This window comes from Paroedura picta, chromosome 8 (assembly GCF_049243985.1).
Source record: "Paroedura picta isolate Pp20150507F chromosome 8, Ppicta_v3.0, whole genome shotgun sequence".
In the NCBI taxonomy this organism is placed as follows: Eukaryota; Metazoa; Chordata; class Lepidosauria; order Squamata; family Gekkonidae; genus Paroedura; species Paroedura picta.
The window spans coordinates 49924137-49946295 of NC_135376.1; the positions used below are offsets into that span (position 1 = coordinate 49924137).

The following is a 22159-nucleotide window of genomic DNA, read 5'->3' on the forward strand; positions in this document are numbered from 1 at the left end:
TCAGAAATACAAACACAATCAAACAAGCATTTCTGTTCTGCTCAGCCTTACCAGTTTCTATGGCTATTATAGGCCTTAGTAGGATAAACATTCTGGTGTAAAGTTCTGTAGTTTTATGGATCAGTTGTTTGGAAAAGACATGATTGTTGGTTGTGTAATTATTACTACTGCTATGCTTGGTTTTTGCTTTCGTGAAAATTATCATATAACATGACATGATATGCATTAGTCTACAGGAAAATTAATGGAAATTGTAAAAAAGCTATAAAAACAAAATAAAGCAAAGCATGTTTTTAAACTAAATTTTATTTTAAATCAATAAACAAGAAAGAAAAGGTTATAACTATAATATAATAGTACAACAGACTATAAATCATCCCAGCATTCATGAAATTCTTCAGGTGGTCTTCTGTTCATCAAGTTGGTGAGCCTCGCCATTGTAGCATATCTCTCAATTTTTCTGTCCACAAGTCCAAGTCTGGTAGTTCTTGTTGCTTCTATCATGAGGCGATTAAGACTCTAGCTGCTGTTGTCATGTAAATAAGAATTCCCTAGCAAACAAAGGAAAAATAGCTAACAACATATATTTTGGGTCTTACGAAAACTGAATTTTAAATATCCTCCAACTTTCCCACAGGACCACCACATATGAACAAAGAACAAATAGCATCATAACATCTCCAGCAAATCCCATTAAATTGGTTAGACATTTTGCTTATATCTTTAGGTAACAGATATCACCTATAGATTGTCTTATACCAATTTTCTCTCAATAGTTGACATTTTGTTAATTTTATATACCTAGACCAGAGCTGATCCCAAACGTGAAAGGATATATCTTCTGCAAAATTTTGCATCCTCTGTACCATGCAAGTGTATTAAAGAACTTCTGACTCCTAGAACCCATTATGGGAATATTTCTTTAATGAGACTCCCTACTTGCAGTGTTTGTAAACTGACATTTACCATCAGCAAGTTCACTAACCCCAATAATGTGAATACATTTATCAACTGTTTGACAAAAAATGCCATTTACTAAATTAAATGCTTGTGTTAGTTATTGTACACAGGCATTTTTACTCGTCCTCTTACAGTAAGAGTTATGGAGCACCTTTCACATTCGAGACACAGTGAGGGAAGCTCCATTGACAGATCATTTTTAATTACACAGATATAACCCTTTAAGGTTTTTTTTATAGAACAATTGTTCCTACCTGAACATCCCCATATTAACATTGTCCATCAGCTTTTACAAAGAGAAAGCTTCTACATCTTCTCATTGGGAACTCTTGGTCCCTCAGGTTTAAACCTGTCCTGGGACCAGGGTATAAGCTGCACAGAGCTTTTATTCCAATCTCAGGTTGATTCAATCCCTGCCCTCTACACAGAATGCGATTTCTATTTTAATTTGGGGTGATTTAAATTTTCCCCCTGCAACAAACATGATTGATCCGGCATGACCCTACCTTTATCCTGCAATATTTAAGAGTGGAAATAACCCTCGATATTGGAAGAATCAGATTGAGAAAGCATGAGAAAGCACTTGCTCCGTGGTAGAGAAGCCCTGATTGGCCAGCTAACTCCATAGTAGAGAAGTCCTGATTGGCCAGCTGACTCCATGGTAGAGAAGCCGTGACTGGCCAAGGCTGCCAAGGCTTTTAGCTTTACTTAAAGAGGAAACCCTAATTTTTTCTCTGCAGAAGCCCTCACTTCTGTGGGTAGAGGTTTGCCTTGTGGTGTTTTTTCTCCCTCCTTTGTTATCTTCAGTCCTCTCCCTTCAAGAAAACAAAGAGGCTCTGTCTGGGTTTGGCTTCCCCCTCCCCTAACTTTGTGCAGAACACTTTTGTTTTAATGGGGGGGGGAGGAAGACAGAGTTCAAATCAATCTGAATTCAGCAGGATCTACACCGGAAAAAACAAAGTAATTGCAGAATCAGCCCTATCTTGTGTTTTTTAGACCTGTCTCTTTAAGTGGCTATGGTGACATGCAGCTGCCGTTTAGAGCTGGATGATACTAATGATGATTCAGCAGTGGGTTGCTGAGGATTGAGTGCTCGAACTCACTGGATATTATAAAGTATTTTTATTTTTGCAGAAAATATGCTTAACCCAATTATGAGGGATTTTTTATCTTTGTGAAATGTGTGTTTAACATCATTTTACCTTTATAGATTGTATAAAGAATTTCATGAAAAAGAACAGCCTCCATAATGTATAATCTCATATCTACAAGGTGGGATGCTTTGATTGTACATTGATCTGAATTTCTGAATTTTTACATAATGACTTTACTGTTTATGTATTCTTTGATGGTATGTAATGGTTGAATATTGTTTAATATATATATTGTGTATTCATTCAGAGACAAGTCTCTGAGGAAAAGTTAATTTTGAAAACGGGAGTAGAATCCAGAACCCCATTTTGACTTGGCTCTGGGGCGACTTTATTATAGACAATTTACACAGGTGTTGAATGATACTAGTTTATTGGCATGCCTACTCATCAGTCTTGTCTTTGTTCTCTTACATCTTATGATTAAGCATAGGGGTTCTCTCTAAAATTCATTAATTGTTAGACTGATTTCCCAGGAACAGTTAGCCCACACACTTCATAATTTGAAACTTCTTAATCTACTGCAGATGTAATTTGGAGGCGGAAGACCACAACATGGCACTAACAGCTCAACTGCATTTCAGGATTAGAACCTACCCATGTGATTTTTTGTTGTGATAAAGAGTCCATCTCTTATTAGTTAAATGATTATAGCTATACCCAGCATGTTACATGGTATAATTCTTAGTGGGAAGTAGAAATATGTTGACATCTGGAGGTTCCAGTGGTGAGTCTGGTGATACTGAGCCTCTCAGCAGGTCTCCTGGCAAGCTTCAGAAAAGCAGAAAGGGAGGGAGTTTGCCTCACCCAGTCTCCTCTCCCCTGATTACTCCAGGACACTTCTACTCTCTTCTGGACTATAGCCTGGCTCTTCCTCCCTGGCCTGCCTTCAACCCACTTTTGAAGTCCTTCTTGGACTCCTCTGTTTTCATTTCCTTCGGGGTGGGGTTCACCTGACTGCATATTCCTCTCATGTGGATCCAGCTAAGGGTGCCTGCTGTCATCTTTGATCCCCACACATAAGTGCCTTCAAAGGCTTTCCCCATCCTGCTACTTCTCCCAGCATGCCCTGGACTGCCTTCCAGAAGTCTGCCCCTGCCCTGTGGAGGCCACTTTGGTCACTCTCACTTGCTTGCCTCTTCAGGGACTGTTTTTGATATTGAGACACAACTAATTTAAAAATATAACCACTGAGGAAGAACATTGTAAATGGGCTATTGAGAAAAAATTGTGTCTATCCGGAACCTGTTTTGGTTTATGTTTTCATGCAGTTATGAAAATATCTATTTAATATTAATTATGGAAGATACTATTTTTTAAAATAAATTGGAACAATTATAAACAAAAGCAGATTATTCTTTTGCTAGCTAAATGGTCGAATTTTTCTGTTCTGGATCGGAGCTCGGCTACTTCTACACCTTTGCCTTCTGGACTCCTGTTCTGGGATTCTCCCTCAGGCTGGAAAACCTAGGAATTCAAAGAACCTGCTAAATTTATGGTTTATTAATATATTGATATGTTAGTGCCTTTTAACTGAAACAAACTGAAAACAAACCAATTGTCTTCAGGGTGGGACTGGGGATGGGTGAGAAGAGAGGGAACAGTTTGACAATCCACACTCATAAAAAGTCATAAAAGTGATTATTTAGTTCTATACCAACACTTACACAGATCAGAAAAAATTCATTTGCAATAGATATAAACATAATATTCTACTTGATGTTAGTAATTCCACTGAACTAATTTAAGTTTGTTCCCTGAACATCAATGCTGTAGCAACATTTGTGTCATCGTGACAGTATGCTTTCATTGATTTTTTTAAACAATTTATTCTTTTAGTGTCTTTCATTCTCACAATTGAAAACAATACTGTCATGTTGCTATTATGCAATGACATCACCATCATGTGTCATGATTTCCTGTTTGATTTGTATTCAAGTCCTGCTCATGGGTCTTTTTTTTTAAAATCCCCATTTTAACATTTCTTTCAGAGATGGTCATCTGTGGCAAAAGGAAATATAAATTATAACAGGCACTCAGGCTTCTAGCTCTTGTGAGAACACATATAGAATGGATGAACACAAGTAAATGGGAGCATCTGAGAATTATTTATATGTATCTGTGCAACAATGGTGTACATACATGTATGTATTAAACTGCCATCAGAGCTCATAGATAAGTGTTATGTAATATGACATAAATATACACTGCTAATTGGAAAAGGTTGAACAAGTCAGGATTTGGTGGATAACTTAACTTCGGCTACATTAATTCAAACCGAACACACACACTGATTTTAATATATCTGGCTTTTTAAGGTAACTGAACTTAAGGATCATAGCCTTAAATGATATTTTAAAGCCCAATAATTTATTTTAAATTATGGACACTAACATTTTCTCCCTTTTTAAAATAATGCTTAGAAATAACTTTAGAAAACTGGCTCCTTAATTTAGAACATATTTATATAGAATTGTTCCATTGAAATGAATGGGAATTATATCTAAATTGTGCAGTTTAAGGATCCTGGAAAGACTGCCCTTAGATGTGTCAAAAATATATGTGTCCTCAAAAACCTACATTAGTTAGCCCATTGACATCAACATTTCCTGCCTGGGGGGTGTTGAGGATTTTGTTCAGTAAGGAGGAAAAACTGTCGCTTCTTTCCTGTTCCTGTTTGCAAGCATAAGCAGCACTTGAAATGTGCTACATCCTGTCTTATTACCGATGTCTATAATTTGAAACAAACTTCACCATTGTTCAACATTTTGGCTTCTGAATTATACTACCTCAAAGAACAGTTTGACTATAGTCAGTGACTATAGTCAGATGGAAAATAATTCTAAGGATTCATTATTATGAAAAGCAATAGAGGGATTCCTTGATACAACTAGAGTGAAAAAACCTCAGGAGGGCTATGAAATAAAAGAGAAAGTGTATGAGATTTTATTCATTTGTTTTGACAACAATGCAGATGCTGAGATTGAGAGATGGGACATGATGGCCCCTGTTTTCTACAAGCAGTTCCATCCAGCAAGACATCTGTGTAGGTAGAATAAGGACCAAAATAAACATAATGGCTGGAGAGTTTGCATGCATTAAAGAGGGTAGATTTCTAGTGACCATTAGAAGAAATTTTCTAATACTAAGAGCAGTTTGAAAATGGGACCAATCACCTGTAGTCCATGGGTCAGACCAGATACCGATATCAGGTAGGTAAAGTGGCTAAACTTTTTGTTTTTCTGAAATGTCCACATATTATGTTTTGATGTGACAACCTGTTCTGATGGGTAACTTAAGCTATTTATTATATCAAGATGGCTGAAACCTATTTTTTATTTGAGTCAAAACTTATGAATCAATTGACCAAATTCCATTTTTAAAGCATTGTTGGAAAGCTAATAAATCCCCCTAGAAATAACTGATAGTTATAATGCCTCTATCCATGACAATTTTTGTGATGTAAGATACAAATGAAAGAAAATGTCACCTCTTCCACATTTGCATAAGGTTTACAACACATGGTACTTCACCAGATGCCTGAAGTATATTGGCAAATTTAGCTTATTCTTCTGCCTTTCCAAAGAGACATGAAGAAATTCATTTTGATATGCCACAGTTAGGTATATGAGAATGGATCCATTATATGTGCTTGCACTTGCTCACGTGTAACAAGATAACAGATGAGTTTGTGTCACTTGAGGAGCTCAGACTTGTTAGAAACACAGATCTTTTTAAACACCTCAATTCTGTGAGCTGTTACAATATGTTTCAACAGCAGGCAAATACTTGCTTCTTACTTGCATCTATTTGCATTTTTGATATAAGTTGCCTGGCATACATCAAAACTAACATCTATCCTTTCATCTTTATGAAGTATATAATACAGAATATAGATTATTGAGAAGCACAAAAGTCTTCTCATTGCCCTTTCAACTTCAACACTAAATTCATTCCATCAATGCTGCATGTAGATGGAACTGGTATGTTTTCTATTGGAGACACTTTTGGCCCACCACTCTGCCCTGCGACTTAAGGCAGAGGATCACCATCAGGGAAAATCAGTCACACTGCTGCCAACTCCAATGCAGGGTTCCTCAGGGAACGAGTCTTTCCCCAACATTATTTAACATCTTCATGCATTCCCTCGCCCAGTTGATCCAGAGCTTTGGGCTTGAGTGTCACCACTATGCTGATGACACCCAGCTCTAGCTCCTGATGGATGACCACCCAGATGCCCCTCTAAGTTTGCTCCTTAGTGGTATTTAGATGTGGTGATGGAATGGCTCAGAGCAAGCCTTTTGAAGCTGAACCCTTCAAAGAGGTACTATGGCTGGGTAGGAAATGAAAAGGGCAGGAAGCATGCTTACCCAGGTTGGACGGAGTGCAGTTATCAATCCAAGTTATGAGTAGTGCAGTTGGCATTTTTCTATCTTCCTCAAGCTAAATAGCCGGTTCATCCAACTGTTCATCATTAGGTCAACTACAGCTTGGACATTTGCCTCACTGTTTAAAAATTTTATTCTGATGGAAATCTGGATGTGTCATTTTACTGCTGAATTGACAAATTATGCCTCTCATCATTTTCAGAAATATGCTCCTGTATTCCAAGATCAGATAGTATTTATTGACAGCTCCTGGATTGAGGTTCCTTTTTTCCTCCTGATATTTTGTCCACTGTTTCTTCTGTTGTCTGGTCTGCAGGAAGTGGTCCCATATGGGTTGCTTGAGCCCAACAACACTGTACACCTTTCTTGAAATACTCATGGAAGTGCAGGTGGAACTGTGGTAATCTGGAAATAATAGTATGGAAGGTATCACATTCTGTTATTTTGTAAGTGATGGTCTTCATTGTGAGAACATGGAATTTCCCCTGATCTAACCAAGTATCAAATTGCCCTTGAACCTCAGGCAGTTTCCTTTGGGTTAGCTGATGTTAGTTGTGCAGTTATGCAATTATGCAGTCTGTAGCCAAATTCTTGTCTGTCTATTAACATGACATAATTTTCCTTTATCAGCTATTCTGTAAATGTTATTGATATTTGATCTGATTTTATTGTATGGCTAAAGAGCTCTGGTCAAAGGAGGTAAAGTAAAAGTAGTATAGAAACTAGTGGAAATATTTCTGTCATAAGTAAAGAACTATGGGATCACTGCTCAGATACACATGAGGTGGAGCATCCAAACACCTTCTCATGATGCTATAATTAGTTAACAGATAAATACTACATATTTATGTACTTACTTATTCTTTAGTAATTTCACTCTTTCATATTGGTCGCATGTATAAAAGATTAATGAAACTAGAACTGGCATTATACAGATTGAGATCATTTCAGAGCTAACTGGTAAAAGCTACAGAATGGAAAGCAAGGGAGGTGAGGTGATATTATGAATAGTTGTCATGACAACCTGATGTGTTGGTGAATAAAACATGCTGGGTGCATATTGTTATAGAGCAGGACAAGTTCAAAACTGGTGCCTTGCTGAAAAATCTTGTTGCCAAGGCAATGCATCAGAAGATAAACCTAACTAAAATGAACCCAACTAAAATGAATACCACAGATGGCTTGTGACAGTAGGATCCAGGTGGCTGGAAGGTGATCTCTTAAAAGTATGAGAAATAATAGAAATGAGATGTGAAATGAGGTTGGCTGTTGTCAAAAAAGAAAAAAGAAAGCAAGGAGTTCAGCTAATACCAAGTGATGTGAACATTTTTTTAAATGTTGTATAATATATCCTTTATGAAAAAAGAACTTCCAAAACTCAGTGGATGAACTAGGTATTAGTAATGATGAATCTTCACACAACTTACTATAATTAATTAGCATTCCACTGGTTAGTTAATTTTTTAATTATTGGACTTTTATCCCACCACTTCTCAGAAGACTTGAATCAGTTTACAAATAAAATAAAACCCCATAACCCCTTAAAAACCATATCCCCCTAACAGTAGTAGCAAGATTGGTGTAAAACCCTTCTCTCAGTCCCCTCCCACAGCCACCCCTAGAGGGCTGCACAGTGTAAGGACAGGGATCAAATCCCATGGAGAGACCCATTTGATCTTAAATCCTGGCCTCACCCAAAGCAGAAGAGCCCGATTTTGCAGGCCCTGTGAAATTGTAAAAGCTTCGACAGGGCCCTAAGCTCTTCCAGAAGGTCATTCCACCAGGTTGGGGCCAGGACCAAGAAGATCCTGGCCCGGCTTGAGGCCAGGCAAGCCTCCTTGAGCTCTGAATGCTCACAGCGATGGACAGTAACCTATTACTCATGATGGATTTTCCTATTCTTTATGAAAAAAAGAAGAGTGATGTATCTGAACAATATAGATATTTTCTCAATGAGCTATGAACATTAGGAAATGGCTTTATTCAACTGTCCATCAGGGTTTAGACACTTCCTGCCTAGCTGAAGGGAGTGGGGAGATGTGTGTCACTATAAAAAAGGAAACAGAGATATAGGAGATAGACTCTCCTTGGCTGGCTAAAGTACCTTGGAGGCACAAGATTTGCTCACTGGATATTAGACACTGAGGTGCATATCTGACCCTGTAGTAGAAGTGCTTTTGTGTTTCTGTCTACAATCGTATAGTACTCTGTACTCTATCTATACTGCGTAAATAAAGGAAATATTACAAAAATTGAACAAAGTCTCCTGCAATCCTTCCTCCAATATAAACCAACCCCAGCAGCTGTGTCTCTGGAGATTCACAATGTTCAGGATTGTGGGGTTCACACAAGATGATTTCTCAAATATTTTTTTTCCAAATCCCTTAAGGAACTAGCAGTTACACAGCCAGTACTAACCAATTATAGAGCATCATACCAACAATGCCACTGTGTCAGCCATATATAAAAGGATCCAATCAATGTACAGCAATTCCGATCACCTTCAGGATACCACATTGCTCTCACTCACACACAAGGGAATGAACAAAGGAAATAGCATTTGTTTCTATATGTTGCACTTGCGTGTTTCATGTTGCTGGGAGTGCCACAGCTCAGGGTTCAAGTACATTTATTTATTTATTTATTATAGTTATTATATTTATAAACCACCCTCCCCGGAGGCTCAGGGCACATTTCTGCAAATATAGTTTTTCTGATATGGTGAAGGAAGCATAGATAGTTCATTGATACCATCTAGGAACCTCTACAACTCATCTGGCAGAGAAAGCTTCCACAAAAAACTACGCTCACAACCTAGAGCTTCTAACATACTTGGATCCATCTGTTGAGCGAATATATTAATAGGGTCAATATTAACTTACCCTTTGATGGGCAGTGGCATCACCAAAATACAAGTCTGTAACATAAATAAAACGGACTGGGATGGTGGGAGGAGTTGGTACTCATCGCCTACCTGATTGGCTGCCCATCCCCCAATCAGGTAGGCTGTCCCAACCCTGGACACCTCCTCCTCCAACTTCTTCCTGCAGGAAGAAGTGCCAGCCTGCTTTATTGGCCTGACTCCAGTAGGTGAGCCAGTGAATTCTGCCTTTATTTTTCTCTCTCTGTCTGCCTTCCTTACCCCCCTTCCTTCTCCCCCTTTACTGCCTTTCCTTTCTTCCTTTCCCCACCTGGAGGTCCTAGCGTCCATTGTATTCTTGGGTACAACGGGCTTTGCCACTAGTAAACCATAGGGAGGTGATGCATCTAACATTGTGGTAAATGTCCATCACAGCTGTGCAAGGTGACATATTTGGATCTGAAAGACTGTAAAGATAAGAGAACAAAGTGGCATCTTTAAGGCCAACAAAGTTTAATTCTGGGTATAAGTTTTTGTGAGCATGAAACATTTTTATGCACACAAAATCTGATACTCAGAATTAAATTTTGTTGGTCTTAAGGCTGCCACTGGATTCAAACTTTGTTCTCTTGTTTCAGACCAACACAGGTACCCACCTGTAAACACAACATTACTTACCAGGTTTTATTGGGTTTCTTTCAATATTGGCTAAAGGAGGGGAGGACTCAGTGTCACAAGGAAAAGTCTAGCTTACTTCCTGTCCCTTCCCCCCATCAGACACATACATGGCAACAGTGAATAGCTATTTAGCTTAGCCCTTTACTCAAAGAATCATGTTACATATGAGACACAGCCTTTATGGAGAGCTAAGAGTCTCAACAGCCCAGAATGTGTGTGCTTGGGGGGGAACATTTTCCTTATAACATTTAGAAAACCAGATTTACAAACTGTACCATCAAGACAAGCTACACTTTCCTGAATTACTGAATTATGATGAATGCTTTGATCTTTTATTTTGAAACTGCAGTATTTATCCTTTATCAATAACTCTAGTGGTTTCCTCCCAGGCATATGCATCCCTGGATGAAATATTTTATGGAACACACCCTAAACTACAGGTGTTGGCTTACTTCAACATCATAAACTGTGACTCAAAAGATAACACCTGGTTATTTTGACAGTTGTACTGATTATGCACTCCCAGCTAAGAGCTTTCATTCTGGAGTTTGCAGATTTAAAGAAATATTTAAATCTGGATTTAATTTTTTTTTTTTGCTTTTCTTGCATTTAGAAAATCAATATCTAGGATTATAATTGTCTTTTCCTTTCACATCCTTTCAAACTGGTTTGGTTTCTTTAATTCTCCCCCTACTTCAATAGATGCTGTTGTTTGGTTCATACTATTAGAAGAACAGGATGTTCTTTCCTGCCCTGAGGGGCCTAACAGGAAATGAGAACTAGGTTTTTGGCATGATATGAACTGTAATACTTTTAGGATAATAATACTACATAAGGGGAAGATAGTCACTCCATTATTTTCATAATCCTGAAGTTTTATTCCACAACTATTTGACTCAGGACTAACTTTTTCCATGAAAAATGAAGGAAGGAAGATGGATCCTGGCCATCAGACCCACTGTCCAAATGCCTAACCACCACTAGGGGTGTGCATTTAGTTCTATTTGAGTAAAACAAATAGCCAAAAACTACCGTATTGGTGTTTATCAGTTATTGTTTTGGCCAGATATACAGAGAGGTTATTTTCAGCTATCAAGCATAGCCAATCCTGGATAATACTGGAAAAAAATCAGGATTCTACAGGAAAACAGAAAAGCCACAATTAAACAGCATTTAAAGAGTATGCATGCTCTTTAAATGACATTCTGCATGAAGCTATAGCTTAACTAATGCATTTAAAGGGAACACAAAACCTTTAAATGCCTTCAACTCCATAATACACTATGGGGACAATTATAGTCAATGATCCCCATAGGCTGTAATGAGGAATCTATCTGGAGTTTTGTGAGGGTTTGGATGGGGGTGTTTATTGAGAAAGAAGCACCAAATATCAATGTAGCTTCCAGTGCCTCTACAAAAGAGTTCCCAAGTTTAAAAAAGATTGGACAAGTCCAAGTGTATGTGTTTCCAAAGAAGGTGCCCCCATCCACCATTATTTCCAAGGAAGGGGAAAGAACAGCAAAAAAGCAGAGCATCTCTGCAGTAGAAATTGAAGGCAGGGAGGCATTTTTACAGAATCAGTGCCACTGTGGCAATGCCAAATCAACAATCAAGCACGGGGGCGGGGGGGAGGTTGCAAGTCTAGCACAGCCAGTGCATGTTCAGAATGTCCTGCAGAACTACATGTTCAGCATGCCCAGCAGAACTAATGCCACAGCATGCCCAGCAGAACTAATGCCAGCTCATCAAAGCCACGCAAGGGGGGGGCAAGCCCAGCATAAACAGTGCATCTACTATGCTGAGCAATACACGTACAACATGTTAGTGGCCAGCAAAAGCAAGTGCCTTCCCTTAAATACTTTATTTTTTCAGCCCCTCCAGCCCTGGACACCCCTAGATAGATTCCCCATTGACTATAATGGACCCATAGGGTATAATGGAGGTGGAAAATTCTGTTTTTCCTGCTGACAAAAAAATTGAATCTGAATACCATCACCAGCAATTTGGAGTTTTTCCAGAAATCCTGCATTTTGTCCAATATATCTGAATCTGAAACATACCATTTATTTAGAACATACCACCACTGAACAAAAATGGGTCTTTCTTCTCAATAAATGTATGTAGGATGTTAGAATAGTTATCCTGACCAATAGGGGGAGCTGCAATAAAGACTGAACCTAGTCAATATGGTTCTGGTTATGCTTGTTTCCAGCTTATGCCACAATTGCTTGTAAATTAGACCTCTTTTGTCTTTCAGTGATCCATTCCAACATGGTGTCATAAGTGCAAACATTTTTTCTAAAGAATAAAAAGTAGCAGCTCCAGATGTGGAATTTTCAAGAGGTAACATACAGCCAGAGGAACATGCAGATATTTCAGCCATGGCAGCCAGCCTAATTCCAGTTCCTGGTTCTAAGGACATGAAAAGCAATGTTTTCAGTCACTGGGTGTTTTTCATGGCCTAGTGGGAGGATTATAAAGTTGTTACAGGATTAGATGGCAAGGCCAAAAAGTAAACATTGCAATTTTACAATCTATAATGAGAAAGGAATGTTACTTTTTCCACCAGCATCTAGATTATATACAGGGGAACTCTCTTGAGATTATTAGAAACACTGCAAAGCAGTTTTGAACCTATTAGAAATAGTATATATGAAAGATATTTATATTTATATTTCTCAAGTGTAGCCCTCATCTGCAGGTATCAAAGTCTACAGACTGGGGTTACGCTTACCCAAACCAGATCCCTCTACAAACCTGGGATCCTGAAAACTATTAAAATACAATGAAGGGTTTAGATTCCCCCCCCCCACACACACACACACACACAAACCCCATTCATTGTCTGCAACTTGGTGGGGACAAGCTTCAGCAAGCCAAACTGCAGAAACCAGGACCCACTAGCATTGGGAAGTGGGAATAAGCCTCAGCAGGCCTGGCCACCAGGAACTGTGCTTGCTGCCTTCATCCTTAACGGTGGAGAGGGAGAAGTCTCAGCCAAACCTGGCTGCATTGATGAGGGATGATAATAAAGGCATAAGTGGTGTGTGTCTCTGCACACAGGAAGCCTTAGCAACTCCAGGAACTCATTAAATTAAGTGGAGAGGGAAACAAACATCTGTAAACCTGGTTGCCGGAAGCCATTATCTCCTCCCACTGTCAAGGAGGACAAGAAGCTTTGGTGGGCCTGGCAGCAGAGTTCAGAATCCACACGGGCCTCATCTGTGTTGGGGAATGGAGAAAAGGGAGCCTCCGCAGGTTTGAAGGTAGAGCCTGGCAGTCTTGTCGGGCCTGGCTGCAATAATGAAAGGAGGCAAATAAAGGTAAGAGGGGGAAAGGATTTCCCCAGAATTGCTGATTCCCATTTCCCTAATAAATGTGAACATGAATCTTCTAAACACAGACCAGTACATTGTCAGGCTGTGTAAAAAGGCAGATTCATGTGTATAGTATTATTATTATTGATTAAATTTATAGCCTGCATTCCTCCAAAGATTCAAGGCAGGTTTGGTACTTTGAAAGTCATACTCACAAATGAATTTTGTGTCCCTACACAAATGAAAATGTTCATAAAGAAGCAACAGATATATGCAAAACCAATGAACAAACGTCTATAAAATAATAATAAACTTTATATTTGTAGCCTGCCCTTCCTGGGTAGCTAAGGATGCATGTGATCCACCATCAAATGCTTTAAGTATGCATTATGTGCCCAATATCAAATACAATATTTAACAAAACCAACCATTTAAGAACAGGAAAGAACCCAACAAACCTCAAAGTGAAGTTATGAATATTGTGGCATGCAGTGTGCAGGAACTGCGGGTAGGAGAGTTTGCAAACATTCCAAAGAGATAAAAACTACACACCACTTGAGACAAATAAACAATGAGGACTAATGCAATAATTCAAATACTGATACCTACTACATGCATAATATTAAAACTCTACATGCTAAAACAACAAACTGAATTGTAAAGCCACACTGAGGTTATGGCTGAAGCATGAGACTGAATGCCAAATAGACAGTGGTGCATCCTCAAATGTAATGAGCTACAAATATTTTCTTAACATTATGTAAGATGGCACAGTGAAATTATCACCAACTAAAGTCAAACTGAAACTGTATGACAGAACTATCCTTGCACTATTAGGTCAGCGTGTATTGGCAGCAGAATACTAAGGACATTCCAGGTTGCAAACTTCAAACAGAAGCTCATCCTATCAGTAAGTACCAGTGAACACATGAAACTTTAAATACTCAGTATACCAAATTTTGTGTATGTGAATCCACACAGGACTGAGCCTAAGGTCCTAAGTAGGATTCTAGCAGCCTCAAAAGCACCCAATGCGCTTCAAGGCTCCTAGCTGTGGGAGCCAATCCTTTTAAACGAATCAAGTGCCTCTGAGCCTATCGGGCTCAGCCGCAGGAGATTCTATTGTTGTTTAACTGTATATAAGTTGGGGTTTGTTCTCTGAAGTTTCAGTCTTGTTGTTGTTTCCTTCAACATGCACTCACCACTGAGATCAATAAAGAGCTGTTTGTTTGCCTAGTAGCCTGGCGTTCCTCCTTGCAAACCCACATATTTTACACCAAATACCAATTAAAATTTTGTCATATCAAAGGTGTGGTGTAACAGTCCCACTCTGCCCTTCAGTCCCTATTCCAAAGTTTTCCCAACATTGGAACTACCCACTAGGAAGACCAGGACTCCCAGCTTGCCTTCTAAGGCCTTTGTCCAGTATCTCTCACTTACCAGAAACTGGTTGTTATCATGGAGACAGCTTACTATCCTGTGCACCACTAGTATAGAAGCCACTTGCCAACTGATACCCCCCCTCAGCACTCCTTTTAAAACAGCATGTCCAAGACAGTTGAAATTTATGGAATACAGAGATCTATTACTAGTATCAAAAGTTCTAAAGCATTTATTTAGAGTAAAAGCTTACTCTCAAAATACCACCAGACAGAGCAAGGGGATCCGAAGGAAAATGATAAAATGGAATTCCTCCATGCAGGCCCTAGCAGATGTTCAATATAAGGCAGGCTCCTTAGTTTAGGAAGTTACAGATGTTCTACAGAATTTACTTCTACCTTGAAGCCTCTTTCAGGTGTGCAGGCCAACACATAACAATAGCTGCCTTCTATAGACTTCAGTCAAGAGTTTTGTCTGCCTTAATGGAATTAGCACAAAAGAAGCCTCCTCACTGCTCCCTGGAGTTTTATCATCTCTCTTTCTCCTGCCACTGACTAGGTCAGGCCAGGTTAAAGAAGATTTTCCTGAAGTTGCCAAGGGATTTATCCTGAAATCTTTCTAGCCCTTCCTCCCAATTGCTGTTCCCTGCTCAATATCATCTGTCTAACTGTAGGTGGGGGGTGCAGGACCATGCCATTGTCTCTAGCTAGATAGATTAGCATTTCTAAAATGCTAGCTGAGTTGAGGCTACAAAGCAATTGAATTAACCTTTCAAAACACCAGGTGCACGTTTTGCTCAGTTCAGACCTTTAAAGAAAAATGCATATATCCACATACAAAAATCATCAATATATTTAGTACAAATACTGATGAAAATTTTGTATGACATGCCAAAAATTGATATCGGCAAGTTTTACTAGATAAAGGAAGCAGCCAACTTTTTACCTTTTGAACTCCAGAAAGCCACTACAGATGGTTGCAGAGGCCATTCAGAATAAAACCAGGACCTGAAGTGTATTACTGCTGTCAATGAGATGACAGTCCTCACTGGATTAAGCTAAAAGCATGACATTTTAGTGTATGGTTGTGAGGATACCACAGAAGCAGCTACTGCACATCATGACCATAATCTCATTTGTCTCCTGGAAAAAACAAGGCTTGCAACCAGATCCTGTAAATGTGAGAGCTATACAACAAATGCCCAACCTAACATCAAATTCTTGTAACAATTCGTAGGATTTGTTAATTTTTTTTTGTTTCTGAAACATAATACAGCCATTTTTTAAACATGAGGTTTTCGAAAGCAAAATAATTAAAACTCTGCGTGGGTAAAAAGGTATGTTTGAGCTCACAACATTGTTTATCTTCAGGCTGGCATATTACTAACTGAGCTATGCAATCAACGCTCACTTTGAAGCATATAAACCAATGTACTTTGTTAGATTCTTTTAAAAAGAAACGTGATCCAATTGTACTGTGTTCCCTTAATTAAAAAAAAAGAAAGTGACAAGATAGGAGGGGAAGCAGGGAAAGGGTAGAGGGTAGCCCTGGAGAGCATTTCTCAAAAACACACACTGTGTGATCTGGGTGGGGAGGAAGAAAGGGGAAGGCTATAGACAAGAAAGGCTCACCTTTAGTTCCAACTCTAACACTGAACCCTCCTTCTTAGAAGACTTCGGGGGGGGGGGCTTATTAAATAAAACTAAATGCTTATTCAGTACAGTAGCTTAGACAAGATCAAGGCGGGAAACCTAAGATAGCAACCAGGAAATGATAGCAGTATTAAGAATCTCTCTTTACAATTTTGAAAGCACCCTGTGCCTGAAACTAATCAATGAGCACTGACTGCAGCACAAATTCAGTGGTAGATGTGTGGCCTTTTGGGGGGGGGGGATGAATTTCCTTTGCCTTGGGAAGAAAGGAAGAAAAAACAGTGCAATAAGACTTTTAAAAGAAACAGAAGTACAGTGATAGGAAAGGAACTGAGCCCTGAATGGAGCTAAATCGATGCAGAAGCAAAATTAAAGGCCAGCCCACTTGTGAAGTGAAACTGAGTTGGCAAGCAAAAGAGAAAATACACCTGAGGGGAATGCAGGGCAAAAAGCAAAGGGAAAGCCTAGTGGGTAAAACTCCTATGCATGCCACCTAACTCAAAGCTGCATGAAGAATTATTCAGTTCTTTGCTAAAACAGGTGACAGCTCTCTCTGGGTTAATTTGCTAGGTGTTTAGATAGCTACTCCTTTAGAAACATGAGGCAAATTGCACACATTCTCTTTAAATATATCAGGAATGATTGCACAAACCACGTGTCACATTTTAAAATACACAAAAGTAATTGGGACATGCAGGCAAATCCCATGTGTCTTTACTCAGAAATAAATCCTACTGAGTCCAATGAGTCTTATGCCCAAAGTAATAAAATGAACTGCAACCTAAGGGCCAATTTGTACAGTGCAGACACCAAAAGAATGCTACTCCAAATTACTTAACCTGATATCATTTGGTGGATATGATGCTACAAACCAATGTACTAGTCTACACTGACCACGTCAGTTTGTTTAATGGTTGAATCATGGAAGGATGGTGAACACACGCAGCACAAAGATGGACAGGCGCACAGCCTAAGAGCTTTCTGAATGTGGCACCTGATCTTAGTGACCTACTATAAGAGCTCCTATGAAATGGTTAGTAGAGCTGTAGTTCTGTAATAGAGAAAACAGCGATGACAATTCTTAAAGATTAATTGTGGGTGTGTAAAGTGGCATCAAGTCACAACCATCTTATGGTGACCTCAGTAATGGACAAGAGAAACACAGGTGGTTTGCCAGTAACTTCGTCTTCTGAGTCTTCCTTGCTGATCTCCCATCCAAGTACCAAGCCTTAGCTTCTGAGATCTGATCAAGCTAAACCATTCTCCTTTCCTCCCTATAAGATTAATTAGCTCCATGTACTTACTTATTTTTAAAATTTATATTGCACCTTATGTCTCTTGATTCAACGTCGCTATAATAATGTGATATCATGTATATACTGTTTGATAAACATTATATCACACACATTGGTTGTCAGACCAATCATGGGATTATAGGACATTCCTACATATTTTTTTCAGCACTAAATCTCACTGTGCTAATAGGATTTACATGGCATACTATTTTAGGATTGCAACAATAGTCATTTCTAAGCTGAAATTAAGCTTCCCAAATAATGTTGATTTTTTAAAGATTAGCCCCACACTCTTTTCTGTAGGTTTTTTTTTTTTGCAGGTCCTTATATACCAGTCTCTTCCATACCCTGCCATCAACAGAAAAATGCTATTTTACTCAGATTTATGCAATTTGCTGTAAATTTTGATACCTCTTAATCAACTTGCAACTTTTAAAAGCACAGTTCTGTTTAGTGGAATCGAACATAAAATATGAAATATTATTCTTTAGAAAAGAAAATGTAGCATTAATATTCCTTGTAACTGCATTGCAGTATTTCTGCTTACACAAATACACACTTACCTAGCAGTGCGAACTCACACGTATATAACATCTACACAATTTAATGAGGGTAGATTATCAAACATTTAAAGGAGGAGCAGGATAAAATATCAGGCATGTTTATAACTACTACTGAACTCAGTAGGACCTTTAGCTGTACCAGTAAACACACATTAGACTGTGGAATAGAACACAAACTAAACTATTCTCCTTTCTTTGATTTAAAATCTGACACATTTTTGCTCTAAGTTCTCATTTTGAACACTTATAAAGCAAGCTTCTAACAAAGTTAGCTTTTTCTGCATTGTAGATGGCAGGAAACAGTTGGAGAAGAATCAGTGAGCTTGAAGAAAAACGTTTCTGCCTGTGCCAGCGCCTAGTGGCAATAAAGAGCCTCTCTAGGAAGTAACATACTTTCCTGTCCTTTAGCTCTAGAGCTGCTGCAGTGTGTGTGTCTCTTTCTCTATGCAGCACTGCAACCTACAAAAGGGGGGGAAGCACTTATACAGGAGACCCAAGACGCACTGGGAAACTATTTGGTAAGGAATCTTCAATCCATTTCTAAAATATGTATATTATATGGTGGGAAGAATGGAAGGAATATTCAGCCATTCTTGGAATAGATTCAGCTGCTTGCTTTTATGTAAGGGTTGCAGAGTTGAACGATTATCTGCTGTTCTGACTGCAAGAGATGCCTCCCTTTTTTGTGCCCTCAAAATGCTTTTGTAATATTAACATAAACTTTCATGCAATTAGGATTGCATTTTCTTTTAATAACACAGCAATATGCATTATCTTCCTTTCCATCCTGAAGATCCAACCACAGCAAATATCAAATGACATTTTGCCGTAATGGAGCTGGCAAAATCCCCATATCTTTAGGCACTGTAAGACTGTGCTTCTAACATTTATAAACATATTACGATGATGATGAAATAATCTAGGAGGGTAAAGAAAGCAGGGCATAGCTGAACTCAGCAGTCTTAGAGGTTACAAGCATTATTAAAGCTATAAGGAAATGTTTTCCAAGGATTAGCTTGGTTGTTACAAGATACTTCCTCTTCACTATGTTAGGGGGAAAAGAGGTTTATGAAGGGAGGACAGGAAGGCACGACTGAACATATGTAGTTGGAGGTGTGGGTGTGTCTGGCTGAGTGGGAGTATTGCAGAGAAATGAAAAGCATGTAACTTGCATACATTCTAGAAAGGCTGGAAATTAGCAGTAAGAGGAATGTATGTGAAAAAAGCGCTCTGCCCAAATTAATTTTTGGGAGAGTCTACAAAGATTAATTAGCAAATATATTCTGCTCAATGGAATTTACCTGTAAGCTTGATTAAAATTAGGCGACAAAGGGTGTGTGGGTGGGGTGAATTTTAAGGCTGTTTTCCTCTGCACATTTATGTGGATGTAAACTCCATAGAACACAGTAGGCTTTTGAATAAATATGTATGATGAACAAGATCTGGTTGTGCAGATGAAACAGGTGTGCAGGCATAAGAAGCCTTCAGTAAGGGAATTGGTGTTTGGAAGGAATGGATGGTCTGCTTCCACACCCTACAGATACTTTAGTGGTCTGATTCTCAAGACACATAGCCCTATTGAACCCCATCTGTAGCAATTACAGCCTCTCTGCTTTTGGCGTGGGAATATAATAAAGGAATATAATAAGGCTAAAGTTACTGCTTGTGTTTGCAGCAACAGTTATTTGTGGCGGATGGGGGTGGGACAGTCTGGAATGTAATTAGCTTGGGAAACATGAAGGGAATATTGAGGAGGAAACTGAACAGAGCAGTCCCAGTGACCATGGAAATTAGGAAAGGAAAACTGAACAGGTTCCTCGAAGATTTTGTGGAAGGCATGAGGGGAGGGCGAGAATGCAAATACATTTACTTACACTAAGTGCAACTTTGTACTGACCTGGCAGTTTGGAGCTTACTTGCCAACAGTCGTGGTACCCAAAGATAATGCCCTTCAAAAGAAATAAGCAGGGAAAATATCCTGTAGTGGCAGCGGGAAATGTAACGCACAGAAAACCTGCTTAAGAGATCCGTACCTTTGCCAGCCCTGTTCTACTCAAAATGAAAGTGACAGTGAAGAGCTTGGCACATACGTTCGAAGAACAGGGGGCTTCCAGTCAAGAGGAGCAAGCACGGCAGTCGAGGGCTAGTGCCACGTGTGAATGATGTTCAGCCGAGCTACACCATCTTGAATTCGATCCGCGTTGGCTTATTATGTGCTCCAATTATACATGCGAGGAGAACGGCTTTCAGTGCCAGGTGTTGAAAGCGCTTGGAGTGTGAAGGGGCAGATGAAGACATTTCTGAAGCGCCGTGTGGCAAGGGCGGGCGACAGGGAGTAGAACAGCAAGTCCTGGCGGCGGAGTCGACGTGTGCGAGTGAGAGAGACGTGGTAAGAATGATGACAGTCGTTGTGTGGCACTCCGAGCGGCCAGAGTTCCGCCCCTCGGGCTCGGTCACACGATAGCCCCCGCCTCCCTGGCGTCGTCGCTCACAGCCGCGATGAGATAACAACAAACCACCTTCTCGGGCCGCTGCGGGCGCCGTGCACGGGCCGAGGGAGCTTCTCCCCGCGCAACTGCAGCGTCTGAGACGCCGGCCCACCTGACCGCCTCCTCCGCCGCACGCCTCGAAGGGACGGATTCAAACCTGAGCGGGGGGGGGGGGGAGGGAGGCGGAGCAAGGCGAGAGAATCAATGAGGGCAGGAGAGGCGCTGCCAGATAGTGCGCCACAGGCGCCGGCGGTGAAGGGAGGGAGGCCGGATGAGCCTTCCTGCCAGATACTGAGGCGGCTCCGCTTAGCTCCGCCCGCGGGTCGCTCGATCAGGCCCGCCCCTCGTTCCCGGTAGGAGGTGCTGCTGCTCCTGCGAGCCAGCTAGAGCCGCGGAGGCAGCAAGAGGGAAACACAAAGGCGCGCTCGCGGCAGAGGTAAGCCAGTCCCTTCTGCCTTCTCCTGGGGAGGGGAGCCATGGAGGAGGGCTTGCGTGCATTCTTTGGGGCCTCCCCTCTCGTCGAACCGCGCGCTCTCCCTCGCACGGCTGGAAGATGAACAGTGCTGCTGGCGCACTCGCGAAGGGGTTTCTTCCTCCGGAGTTAGGGTCCCGTGGGTATATTTAGAATTACTACTCGAGTCCACCTCCTCCCTCTTCCCTTAAAAGGATCAGGTTACTTCAAAATAGCATTCATCCCTTTGTTGGTGATCGGAGAAGTTCCTTGAGTTGGGGGTACTACCTGGTGTTTGAAAATGCAGAGAAAAACAGGGTGGCGCTGGGGAAAGAGTGGGCCTTTTGCTTAGCCTAGTTCTGGGATTAGCTTTGGTTGTAGTTGAGGCGTTGGTGTATCGGAAAACTTTGTGGCCGTCTACGTTCATCGGGCTGATCATTCTTAACCGTCTCTTGAAGGGGGGGGGAGTGTAGATTTGATACAACTATCTAGTGACTTGTGCAATATACCATTTGATTCTGGAATGATAATACTTGGAATCTGGCGTGCCATATAGATGGGGGCATTGCTGGCACCATTGTGGTGATTTGTCATGGGTCACTTTCCATTCATCTTTTGCAAGTGGTAACTACATCTCAACGCTCCCTGTAGAAAGATGACTACTGTACTCTCTGTAATTTGCAAAAGCTAGTCTGAATACTATCCTTCAGCCTTATTTGCTGTCATGTTTAGCATTTGGTTTGTGGTCAACTTGTACATGGCTAATGATAGTTTGTCTGTTTGTGCCCTCAAGTGTTTCCTTAGTGCTGTATGTTTGTCCCCTTGTCTGTGTTTGGGGAAGAGCCTCTTGTGGCGCAGAGTGGTAAGGCAGCCTGAAGCTCTGCCCAGGAGGCTGGGAGCTCAATCCCAGCAGCCGGCTCAAGGTTGACTCAGCCTTCCAGCCTTCCGAGGTTGGTAAAATGAGTACCCAGCTTG

At 40.3% G+C, this 22159-nt stretch overlaps 1 protein-coding gene and 1 long non-coding RNA gene across 8 annotated transcripts in view; one reads left to right on the forward strand and one right to left on the reverse strand.

The window, feature by feature from the left end:
- Positions 1–273: 273 nt before the first annotated feature.
- LOC143843509 (uncharacterized) lies at positions 274–20784 on the reverse strand. The gene is made up of 3 exons (XR_013233580.1): positions 20142–20784; positions 6482–6904; positions 274–551 (listed from the first exon to the last, which is right to left on the reverse strand). It is a non-coding gene; the product is annotated as an uncharacterized LOC143843509 (long non-coding RNA).
- The window catches only part of ADD3 (adducin 3), a 119614-nt gene continuing 116096 nt past the window's right edge, over positions 18642–22159 (forward strand). Inside the window, exon 1 of one of the 7 annotated variants that reach the window (XM_077349671.1) lies at positions 18642–18762. Coding sequence is in view for 2 of the 7 variants with exons in the window: in XM_077349669.1 (XP_077205784.1) it covers positions 21287–21344 (58 nt within the window). In the remaining 5 variants the exon portion in view is untranslated. The other 6 variants (XM_077349676.1, XM_077349675.1, XM_077349672.1 and 3 more) reach the window with 6 other exon arrangements.